The 12,958-nt window shown below is 43.6% G+C and overlaps 1 protein-coding gene across 1 annotated transcript in view; it reads right to left on the bottom strand.

Moving 5' to 3' along the window:
- RPL18 (ribosomal protein L18) overlaps window positions 1-12,958 on the bottom strand; it is a 31,796-nt gene that overhangs the window by 1,634 nt on the left and 17,204 nt on the right. The window contains exons 4-6 of the mRNA XM_069200638.1: window positions 10,404-10,502; window positions 9,918-10,041; window positions 20-89 (exon numbers count right to left, since the gene is read on the bottom strand). Of these exons, the coding sequence (XP_069056739.1) occupies window positions 20-89; window positions 9,918-10,041; window positions 10,404-10,502 (293 nt within the window). The remainder of the gene's footprint in view (window positions 1-19; window positions 90-9,917; window positions 10,042-10,403; window positions 10,503-12,958) is intronic.

Raw genomic sequence — 12,958 nt, 5'->3', positions numbered from 1 at the left:
TCAAAATCCTGGTACTCACTTGGTGTGGCTGTGTGGTGTACCCGGTGCTCTGCCAAAGTGCCTGTACACCTCTCGGCCCTTGCGAGGACCTACAATAAAAGGAGGAAAGCAAGGTTTTGAGAGAATGATTGAGCAGATATTAAAAAGGAGTGTCAATTAGGGAACAAATCACAAAACTGTTGAAAAGCTGGTCTCGCTACTATATATAGCAGACAGGACTGAACAGGAAGATGTGCAAGAAGGTGTCAAACTCATGTAAAACGCATGTATGAAGGTGGCTTCCCTTTACACTTTCAAAATCTATTCTGAGTTTTCTAGAGCGTATAACTACCCGAAGGCCTTGCAGTGTTAACCCTTCATCAAAGTCACCATCTAACCAGAAAAACTGGATACTGTAAAGCCAGGTTTTCAAGGCCTTACACAAACAGCTCAAAAGGGGCAGCTGGCGCGGTATAGCGGGGGAGGGGGGTTCCAAAGTTTGGAGGCCTGGTACAATAGATCTGCAGATTTTAGGAACCTGTAGCATATGTGCTGAGGAGGATCCGAGAGACCTGCCAGGGATATAGGGGATAGCAAGCAAACTCAAGACAGGACCTCTCTTGCAGAGTGATCCATGTAGAATGCATAAGGTCCTAAATTGAACTGCAGCTCCACTGGGAGCCACTGAAGATCCTTCAAGGCCTTTTTTGCAGATTGAGGTCTTGAAAGATTCATGAGGAGCTAAGCAGCAGCATTCTGCTTAACCTATAGCCTCATGATCACATATCGAGGTGAACTGAGATACAGGGCATTACCATAATCGAGGGCAGGAGATAAGAGCCCAAACAATTAACCTTCTGACTAAGAAAGGATGGTTTAAAATCGTTCTTAGCAATCTCAGAACACCAAAGCAAGTGGCAGGCAGGTGTTTTGGCTTGGAGCTCCATGGTGAGGCTGGAGTCTATCCACATTCCAAGACACTATCATATGTTTAGGACTGGTGAGCCTTTCTAGACAGTCAGGCACAAGAGCTGGAGCTTTCTTGTTGAAGTGGTTGCCCAGCAGCATGACCTCGGTCATGCTGCTGGGCAACCACTTCAACAAGAAAGCTCCAGCTCTTGTCTTATTTCGTTGAGCCTCAGTCTGCAATTGGGATTTGGCTACCTCCTGAAGACAGAAGGCCCGACTGAGGTGACTGGAGCTGGGTTCAGGGGAAATGGAAATCCCCAGCTTGGTGTTCTCAGCATAGAAAGCCATTGACAACCCAAAAGGAGCGTACAATTTCGGTCAGAGGATACATACAAATTGAGAATAGGGCTTAAGGAGTAGCCATGTGGCACACCATAGCTCACCGGAAAACTGTTGGAATACCTTGAAAGATCTAGTACTGCTTTTTGCATTAAAAATGCAACCATAATACATGAAGTTTGGCTTATGAAACAGATTAACTACCTTGTCCGATAAGATATGGGGCACATGAAATTTGCCTAACTTGCTTAATGTGTTCCATGGCACCCCAAATAGCCTGTTATTCACTGAACAACGCATTCCACATGGCTACCCCATATATTTACCAGGGTATAAAGATAGAACAAGTTGCAATAATGAAAAGAAAAACAAAAAACAAAAACTGCCGACTTAAAGATCCAGCGTATGCAGCATACGCTCAGAAATGTTAACTGTTTAAAATAAAATTAAAAAGGAAAAAGGCTGGTATATCATCACTGCGGACAATACTTTTGGGTAGGGGTTAAGAACATAACCCACTGGACTGCAGTGATGCTCAATGTCGGTTTGACCAACTGATAAAGGCCACGTAATGTCCTCCAGGAAAGCCAAATTTTATTTTACAGTGGTGCGCGGCACAGTGAAGGCAGTGAGGACAAGTTTGCAGGAGGGGGGGGGGGGGGGGGGGGAGGAGATCAACTGGTGGTAGAACTCTAGAACTTGGAACAGAACTTCCTACCACCATAGGCAACAATACCAGTGACACCTTGAGTGTGGATGAGAAAGAGCAGAAAGACTAAAGCATTACCCACATCCTGGACCGCAAGAAAAAAAAGAATGGAAATGATGGACATGATGCACCCAAACCCAAGCACCGAGGAATGTGAGCGGTAATTTAACTTTTCCTGCAGACACACCCCATGCAAGCAAAACAAACAGGCTAAATAATCAAGAAGCATCCTGCTGAGAGAGAGATGGTGTTAGGAGAAGGGAAGCAAATGCCCTAAACTAGAACAGGAATATTTGGTACAAAGCCAAGGACAGAGTGATTTCTGGTAATTTTCAGGATACAAGGTGAGAGGACCTGAGGGAGACCACAAGTTTCTCAAAGGAATATAACCTTTGCCTCTAATGCAGCACAGAGCAATCGACAGCCTGCCCCAAGCACGGTTGGCTCCCATTCCGTAGAGGAACATATCATGACAGTCAAGGGGGAGGAAAGTTCTCAGCGAAGACCACAAGATGCACAGTGAAAAAACTACCAGATATTCTGGCAAAATTGAAGTTGGAAATTAGCATGGAGATTGCAGAAATCAAAATAGACTTGACTGTAGGTGGAGTCAATTGGGGACATCAGTGGAATCACAACAGCTCACGATGTTCACGTCATCTTGAGTCAAACTAAAAGGCTCATGGAAAAATATGAACATGTAGAGAACAAACTGTACGCTTAAACAGTGACAAACTTGAAAGAAGAAACAGAAGGGGCCAACATGGCAACGTGAAAAGTCGTGGTCTTCTGTGAAATCAGAAAAGTGGCCCAGACTTTGAAATGGGAGTACAGAGAGCCCACTGAGTGGGAAAAGGAAACCGATATCGTGCCCACAAACACGTTACTGTGGTGAAGGCGTGGACCTAACCTCTTAAAGAAAATGTTGCAGGCTCACTGTAGAACTCTTTTCTGCAACAGTGAGGTGTCTGCTTTCCAGAACCTGGCTGCTGCCACACAGCAAACAAGAGTATTCAGACCATTGCACAAAAAGTAATAAAGCTGCTACAGCAGACTCAGCCCTGCAGGAATTCAAACTAAGTAGAAATGTACTAAGAACAGGGTCATAAAGCCAGTATACAAGATGGCAAAGATGCCACAAAGGAACCACAAATATTAACATGACATGTTAAGACTTGCACGCTCTCCAAATTCACAAAACAATAGCAATAGCAGTACCAGGGCCCCAGAGCCACCTTCCTCAGTCTTCCTAGATGTATTTGCTGACAACCACGATTTGTAAGCTCCATTGCTTAACAATGTGCTTAGTGCTGTTGCAAAGGTGGACACGGCCCACCATCCCCCAACCTGTACTAGTTTTGTATTAATACACATCTTCAAGAAAAGGGATAAATGTCAGCCTAAGAATTATAGGCCAATACCGCTTTTAGATTTCACTGCTAAAGTCATGACATGAACTTTAGTGCATAGGCTTAAGGACTGGCAGTGGAGAATCTTAACTGACACCCAATATGGTTTTAAGAAAGGCTTGAGTACCCTATATCAATGCCTTTATTTGAGCTGAGTCATTGGTAAATACACGGCTGCTAAAGGGGGCTCTGTCTTTCATGAACCTTACAGGAGCTTGACTGCGCGCCACATTTTTATTATTGTCGATTATGAAGGAGTTGGATACAGAGCCGGACATTATTTCCTTTATTCGTCAGCTCTACAAGGATGCCTCCGCGAGTGTTTGCTTTGGTAAGGCCGGTGAATGTACTGACTTAAGTATTAAAAGAGTCCTAGCAATGTTGTGCCCTTGCCCTGTTTTTATTCTCTTTATATATTAAGAGTTGATAAAGTTTTAATATTGAAAGCAAAAGGACAAACAAAAGTATGCTCTCTCCATTCTTTTAAATGATGAAGGCATTGTGGCCAGAACAGGGAGTGCTACAAAGGGTTACAGAGGACAGATGTTATGCACGATGTAGACCTAAGGGCTAATGAGTGCAAAACATTCACTATGATCTGTAGGCCAGAGTTCGTCCAAAAGATGCTCTTACTTTATTCAAAATAAAGATGTTTCGGAGGTGGCCTCTTATTTTATGTATCCTGGTTTGACAATTTGAAGTGGAAACTGATGCTATTAAATAGCTCACCTTGAAGTCAATTATCGTCTAGCATGGTTCCTGTGAAATGTTAGGCTCCAAGACAGTGAAGCTGCTGTCGGAGATTTATTTTAGTAAAGTGCTGTAATAGCTACATGCGGGGCTGGTATTTGGGGTATAATAGATGTCCATAGGTTTCAAGAAGTAGAACATTCTCTGAAGAACATCTTGGCGGTCCCCAGAACCTTTGCCAATGCTATCTGCCATGCAGAAGTAGGGACCCGATGTATTGAGGATAGAATCACATTATCCCCCTTGCTATTATGGAACTCTGTATGGCCAAGGCAAAGACAGTCTTCAACAAACTGGTGTTAAAAGATTTTCTGCGAATACACACGGCCTTTGATATTCCTTGGCTTGCCTATGTAAAGGTGGCTTCAGAGCAGACAGGGTACTGAGGACCTGAGGACCTTCTCCACTCCCGACCCTTAGGATTATATATAAAACAACTGTTTTCAAAAGGCCTAGCTGAAGAGAGCACACTTCGATAACCACAAGCCAACTGTGTGCACATACAATTAGTTTAATGCTTACGTAGGCCAACAACATTACCTCTCTCTTATTATTAACGGACAGCAGCACTTTGTACTTAAGACATCTTCCAAGATGCTCTTTGTAGAATTACAGGACTGCAATGGCCAAGGAGACAGAATGGACAGAAGTAGAAATGTCGATGTGCTAGGACTATCCAGGAGCATTTGCCTAGTTGTCACTATGCTTGAAGGGCGGTGTGAGAGAAGTTAAAGTACATGTTTTATTCACAAGGTTGCAGATTATAAAAAGGATAGCCTTAAGAGTAGTCGCAGGAAAGCCTATGGCGTACAGAGGACCCTCGAAGAGTTAAAGTTAAGTTGTGTGAATGTTTTAAATGGGTCGGGGGATTTCGAGGCACATTATACTCTACCAGGAAGTGAAAACGGTAGTGACAAGGGCACAACAGGCATAAAGTAAAATGTAAGTGCCTCTCCTTGAAAATTAGCAGCTTTAATTTACTCATTAAAAAGGGACAGAGTATAAGGAGATCTCAAGCTGCACTACCTGGAAATTCTTCCTCCTGGAGACCCACATATTAAAACCAGACTGATCCAAAATTAAAGTTACCATGTACAGTTTTTTTGCTCCGGCCAAGTTAATAACAGCCAGGGTAGGCATTGTCAACAATTTGGAAAACACAGCCTGGAGCCACCTGCGACTCCGAAGGCGGAGATCTAGTGGTACACACTGAACTACAGGGGAAACCACTCACTGATCAACTGATACTCTTCCAACACAAACTGAATTCTCATCTTAGAAGGTGGTACGAGAATGTGGGATCAGTCAGGGGACAATATTATATGTCTAGGCGACTTTAATACAGTATGAGATCAGGGTACAGAGAGATGTGTGCACACATCTATGATTAAGAAAAAAAAAAAAACAATGTCTTAAAAACTAAAGGGGCAGTTTGTGGATCAGGCCTTGAGACTAAAATAAGAATAAAGTATTCCTACTCACATGATCAAAGGACATACGAGAAATGATTATCTCTACCTGTCCATGAGTCTGTGCCTAAAGAGCACATACGCAGGGGAATAGGTGTGGAAGGCGAGGTTGGGTAGGCAACAGAGCTACTAGGGGTTGGAAAATGCACCCCGAGTTACTTATCGACCCAGCAATAGACGGAAGGTATGTCAGAATTATGTTGGGGAAAAATAACCATTGGGAAACCTCCCTCGTGTCCACTGCGATGCATTCAAATCAATGATCCAGGATTTTGTCACAGAAAAGGAGTAATGAAGGGCTAAGAACCAGCTATTAATTGACGAAGCAGAATTTTGAACAAACGGGGACCCTCCCAGAAAGAACCTAAAAAGGGTGTAATGTGCTTCTGCTTAACGAATGCTGTTCTTCGGAGGAAGATACTTTATAATTCTGTTGAATATGAACAATACACTAAAATGTGTTAAAAGTTGTAATGACAAGCCAAATGCAAAGGAAGGATTCCAGCCGAAAATGTTCTGTAGCCGCTGAAACCAATATTTTATGAAAAGGGCGTGTAATGGAAGTCAGGTAGGAATCAACCACGCGGGAATCCTCACTTTACAGGACCACCACCAGATCCCAACTACTCAAACCTCCTCAATGTTTGAAAGTTCCATTCTTAAACATTTTAAAATGGTATGTGGAGTAGTCATCTGTGGAGCAGGAAAGACCAGAGTACTTTAACAAAGGAGAACATAAATGCTGGACATCACAGAGAAAAAGGAAGGAAAAGTGAAAGAAAATCATTAGCTGCTGGCGCTCGGGATGTAGCCACAAGGAGCCCAAGTAATTGTTACAAAACTAAAGAGCTCTCGGGGTGCATTAGTTACAAAGATGCTGTGCATTGTAGAATCAACCGAAAGCAAGGAAACTGGACAATTCTTAGACTAGATCTCACTGCATTATTTTGCGTGCCAGGGGCCAAAAGAGCTACCCAAGGCTCAACTATAAGCAGCCAGAAGATCAACTGGGACCAACAAGGCACCGGCCCAGCTGCGATTACAATTACCTTTTACTTGGAAGTTGCTAGCATGCTCCCCGATCTGCAGAAAACCTGTTTACCTCCACACAAAAAACAAAGGGGGTATGCCCCTAAACCATGCAGAAGGCTAGTGACCTAAAATTCTCAAGCTATGCAAAGATGCCAAGCGATTAAAGTCATAGAAACATAGCATTATTAAATAACAACTGATTTCTTATTTTATTTCAACTATTAGGATGGACAAGATCCTCCGGACATGATACTAATAAGGCTGACTTTGTAAAGAGCAGGCAAGGCTCAAGAAACGTAGCCCACTACCTAATGGAAAGTGCTCAGCAAAAAGGAATCCCAGACCTCTATAGGTCCTTACATGAAGTGGAAGAACTTGACAAAGTGATCTGGGAATTTCTGGAAGCAGTATTGCTCAGTGTGGATGAGCCTACAAATGAGGGACTAGATCTTGTCAAACTACTGCACAAATGGAACGAGGATCAGGGTTATTGGCAATGACATGTGTGGCTCGCAGAGAGCCCCTATCATTTAATGAAGTTTCTGAACTTCACAACCCACTGCTAGGACCAATTTTTGTGATACCATAAAGGCTAGGCCAACAAGGAGGGGTGGGGGTGGAAGGGGATTCACAAAAAGTGAATCGCTAGGAGGTTTTTCACCTCCGAGTTCTGAGTGGCAGACAACAAAATGGTTACTTACAGGGCTACAAAGTCATCATTTCTAGAAAGAAAAAGCATTTCAATGCATCCGCTTTTTTCCATTGTCCTAGTTTTTATCCAGTTGTGCATGTGCATCTCCAATGCTTCTGGGATGCATCTGTTGTGATGGCCACTGGGAGTCTTGAATGATCTTCCTAAGGTCACCTGTTCTGATTTCCACCACTGTGCCTCCTTCTGTATTTTTGCTGTGACAACCACTAGATCCTCTTAACTCCTGATAGACCGTTCCTTGCAGATCTATTCTTGGAAAGGTTGCATGTGTTATGAGTGGTATGCATGATGCCATCATGCACATTAGCTTTATGACTGTCCTCACTGTCAGAATGCCCCTTCTGGTATAGGTGAACTTGTTCTGCCATAGCCTCTATCCTCTTTGGGACAGGGCATGCTCTTGCTGTCCAGGTTTAGGGCCTGTCCCAGGAACACCTTCTCCTGTTCCGACAACAATTTGTGGTTTATGGAGAAACTCATCCGTTCTAGACTTGTGATTACGGTCTTAATGTCTGACATTAGTCTCATCTTTGCCTTTACTAGCCAGTCATCTAGGTATGGGTATTTATATATTCCTTCCCTTCTTAGGCAGGCTGCTACTGCAGCAAAGCACTTAGTAAAAAGACACATAGTGCTGACTATATGCCGAATGGTAGCACTGTGAATTGGTAGCGTACTCTGTCTAGTACGAATCTGAGGAACTTCCTGTGTCCACGATTCATAGGGATGTGTAGAAGGTAGACATCCTTGAGATCTAGGCTAGCCACGTCTTAGAAATGGGATGACTCCTAGGAGTGTTGTCATTTTGACATGTTGAGTATGAATACATTTCTGACTTGTGGGGGAGAGTCACTTATTCGATGTCCTCCTTTTTGGGCTCTTCATCCTGTGGCTCCAGTGTTGCGGGAACTTCTACGGCAAACTGATAGTCTTCGACATCCAAGGTTTAGTCAGGATTCAAAATATCTTCAAGGACCAGAACTTTATCTGTAGGAGAGGCGAGATCTCGGCCTAAAGCCTTCTCTTTTTTTTTTTAACCTCCTGTGCCTTCGTTCAGGCATGAAGTGTCCGTAAAGGTCTTTCCTTGGACATCAATGGGTCAGTCAACTGTGAGGGTTTCATGCCCTCCTTCATTCCCTCTCGAGCTGGTAGTAACGTCAAGGTTTTTAACTGTGTTTTGGCAGTCTTAGTATCAGTGATCCTGTTTGTTTTAGACGTTTTTGATTAAGAGGTTGCCCGTTTGTCCAAGAACTTTGGTTGGTGCCTTTCAGCAGCTTGGTTACCCTTTGAGCCCTTTTTTGGCCATCCATCGCTGCATTTTTCCTCTACATGTGTCTTCTTGGCTACTGTTTCGACATCCAACACCCTGCCTGGTACTGTTTCGGCTTCAAGCCTGTCAGTCATCACTGGACAGGTCCAAATCATTTAGCGACATTTGTGGTCTTTTGGTGGCCATGGTTTGGTGCTGTAGCCTTAGTCTTTGGCAGGCCCTCAATGTCGTTGGCAGTGCAGGCCTCGCAGTCCTCATGGAGGTCTCTTGGCACAAGCTTGTGGCGGCAGTGGGACAAAATGTAAAGGGATTATTTTCTATGTCCCCTAGCTGCCCTCATTCTCTGACAACGTGGCTAGCTCAGGCAAGGTCCCTCATTGGAAAAAAGCAGAGAAGAGTCTTCTGCAGTATTCAGTGACTCTAGATTTTTTTTTTTATAAAACCACAACTTTTCACAAAAATCTTTCGTAGCTTCTCCGTTGCTTACAGAACCAACAGCAGAAAAAAATCTGCAAATGGCCACTATGCACAATAACTTCCAGGGTGCCATCTAACGTTATACATGGGTTAGGCATATCACCAAAATGATGGTCGATGGCAGTGTAATGCAAAGCATGTGAATCCAGAAACGGCACTAGTCTACATCATGTCACTCCGAACCACTTGGTGAAAATCATCTCTGTAATGCACTGTTACCCATATATACATCTATATATTGCAGATCCAGAGAGGAATAAACTAGAGGTTCCCTCAACTGCAATTGTTTTGACAAGTTTATGTAGCCACTGATGGCCTAGATATATGGAAACCACGCTAGAGACGGTACCCAGTTTGGGGACTTGGAACAAACTGTGCCTGCTCTAGCCTTTCACCTTAAAGGCAGTGTAACTATAAACATTCAGCCTACTTGATCACAAAAAAGGCCTAAATGAACAAAGGGTGGGTGCCAGGAAGGGATCCTGCAGCTGGGGTGGTCACTGGAGTTTGATTGCTGACTTATTTCGAAAGCTAAAAATATTCGGCTAAAGTTAAGTTCAAATTGACCAGAAACTCGAAATATGTAGCTAGTTTATACTACAGAAAACATCTGAAACAATGAAAAAAAAAATCTAATAAGAGGAACCCACAAGATGTTCTAAACAAATGTAATGCTGGGCTGTCGCCATTTAAAGAAGTGCTGCAATATCAAATTCTGTTGACAAATTAGAGAACTTTGGCAGCCATTTCAACCCTCTGAAAAGCTTCACCTTTCTTTTCAACTACCCAAGCCAAATTCACAATGGTGCGTGGGGTTATGCAGGAGAATGGTCAGATGGGAGGAAAGAGAACCATATCTCACCTGAGAGCAGCACGGTTTTCTCTCCCTTGGGCGATTCCATGGCCAACTGATCAAATGTCATTATTTGGCCTCCAGCCTTCAGGATGCGGTCGCGGGCACCAGAAGTGATTTTAAGGGCACACACCTAACGTTGAATGAAAAAGGGCAATTATAATGGTAACAGAACTACAAATACCCATGCATCCACCGAAAAAAAAAAAAAAAAACCACATTCAATATAGCTATTTATCTCTGGGTGATAAATTGGCCACGGCATACGTTTTTCATATCTGTCTCTTAACCTGACAAAATTAAGACACACAGTGTTGGGTTAATGCACTCCTAGAACTGTGCCAGCATGTTAATATAGCCAGCTTTCGTTCTCCAACTTGGGGCTAACCAAGTGAAAATTACGTCCTTGTGTGTCTGATCCTGGTCAACAAGCGTAAGAATTTTTTTTAAACCAATGGCTTGGTTTTACAGTAATCAAACAATCTGCAAAATTACCTTGAGTTTGGGGATGTCCTGAATCCTAACGTCATCTGTGATGCAGCCCACTACCACTGCAGTCTTGTTGTCTCGTCCTGGCAGTTTCATCTTGCGGATCTGTGAAGAGGCAGATATCAATGCAGATTAAGAGGTAAGGGTTCTACAAAGAAGCATACAAAAGGTGCAACATTCCAAGGATATGATAGGTGGGAAAAATAGTTCACGGCAAGTGGTCACGTACGTGTTAGAAGCACACAAACAACTTGTCCACGGAATCCCAAGGAACATGAAAGACTAGTTTCTCATCCAGTGTATCTGCCTGCGTCTAGTTTCGGCACACACCCGAAGAGCAGCGAGTGCTTGGGAGATATTCAGAGCCTGAAGCAAAACGTCCTGAATGGGGGCCTCTATTCATCACCATTACAAGGTACTGGGGAGACCGCACAGGCTGAGCAGTGTCAGGTAAACAAGTTACTAAGAGGCCGGTACTCGTTATACCGTGCATGCTACCTATGGACACAAAGTATACCGAGAAAACGGTTAATGCTCCCCGATCTTGGTTTCCTCTCCATATGTAATTTTCATAATTATAATAAAAACGTATTTCTCCCCATGAGCCCTTTAATGCATCAGAAGAGCAGAGGGAGCGTAAATCATACCTTTGAAAGATCAATCACTTAGTTAGAAGATGCCTAAATACAAAAGGTGAGCAGAGACTGGGTTCTTTTAGAAACAAACTCCTCAGAGGAAGACAGAGGCCCCTGGAATGCGAAGCTTGAACTCCATTCATTACCCAGTGGACCAGAATCCTTTCAAGGCCAAACAAAGACGTGCGATAGGCTAAAATAAGCGATCATATTAAGTTCCACGAGCAAGCACAAGGGTAAAGCAGGCAGGAACAGACCAAAGTCCCTGTTCCCTCGGAGACCACATCAGAAACAATTCGAATGACTTATAACACTGGCAGACCATGGTCTCCATACTCAACCTACCAGACAAAGGGGACAGATATGCTGGGCCTCAGAGTGGGCCCCAGCTGACATCGTAGCACCATATTTAGTGAACAGGCTTAGAAACTCTTAGGATAAAACAGGGGATGCCAGAGGGCAAGTGTCTCCGGTCTAAAGTTGGAAGGGAAGGTGGTTGTAACCCCATAGGTTGACAGCACGATGGCCACTTTCCCACTGAAATTTATTAGGAAACTGCAAGAAAGATATTGACAGGTACTTGCATGCCTGCCAGAATAAGTTGCTGAATATGGCAGGCCTACTGACCAAAATTCTAGACATCGTACAGAGGAGGCAAGAGAAGTGGGATCACTTATCACATGTGGGAGTCTGTCCAGTTAGCCTCAATAGGCAGGGGTTGTCCTGATATTTATACAGCCAGGAATAGATCTCTGCTCATCAAGGTAGACCCTAAACTAAATGACATCACTTCTGTGGCAGGCTCAGTGGCACAAAGGTGTTTGTTTGGAGAATGGTTACTGAAGGAAGTAGGCATGTATGTGTTCACTTTCCTGTCTCAATAAGGCCAAATCAATAAAAAAAAAAGTTATATACACACACACAGCTCGAGGGGCCAGTCGCAGACGAGGGATATCTGCGGTCTGCTTACTGAACCATGGCCATCTGAGAGAAACCATACCGACGAGGACAATGGAAGGATCACTCCCATTGAGGAGGGTTCTTCACATCATGCGAAACTGGTAGAGGCAGTGGCTTCAGTCTCCTTTAGGGGGCAAAAGCAACTCAGAAAACATACCAGGGTGGGACTAATCTCTACTCTCCCTTTAAGGGCAGAAGTGAGACTAGCACCATTCATCCACAAGTTTCAACACCAATGCATGAGTCTTAATGTCCCATCAATGGACTTTAATTTTACAGGTCGCCAAGGCAATGGCGGAGGCCAAGACCATCACTTTCTCAGCAGAGAACATCAACATAATAAACCAGATGGTGGCAGAATTAGAACAGAAAAGGGCCAGCAAACCCAGCAATGTCCCACCCTGAAGAGTTTTGTAAGCAACATCTTCCCAATCCAGAAAAAGGACAAAAAAAGGACAAGAGGTATGGTCCACTAATCAATCTGAGGGAGTTTAAGACAGTGGCCATAGGACATTCGTAGGGATCCACCTCATCAGGGACATCCTCAAACAAGGTGACTGGATGGTCTGCCTTGAGCTGAAGAACACTTATTTGGCAATCAAGATTTTTAAGTTCCACCACAGATTCCTATAGTGTGAATGGAACCAGAACTTACGAATTCACAGCTCTGTCTCTCCTAAGCACCATGGTGCTTTCACCAGGTACAGAGACCAGTGACTCAATTCCTCAAATCATGGAATATAAAACTGGATAATAGCCCAGTTAAAAACCAATACCCTCATCGACTTACAAATGTGTTGCACCTACAAGAACTGAGGTGTGTAACAAACCAAGAAAAGCAAAAACTGAAGTAGACTTAGCAGTCCTTCTGGGACTTATTGTAGACTAAAGCCAGGTTATCCTCATGAGAAACAAATGAGCTGCAACAAGCATCAGTGAAACAAGACACCCCTTCGGCAGTTGGCT

The sequence above is a fragment of the Pleurodeles waltl genome, chromosome 7, assembly GCF_031143425.1.
Source record: "Pleurodeles waltl isolate 20211129_DDA chromosome 7, aPleWal1.hap1.20221129, whole genome shotgun sequence".
NCBI classification, from domain to species: Eukaryota; Metazoa; Chordata; class Amphibia; order Caudata; family Salamandridae; genus Pleurodeles; species Pleurodeles waltl.
This window is presented reverse-complemented; position numbering and strand designations above follow the sequence as displayed.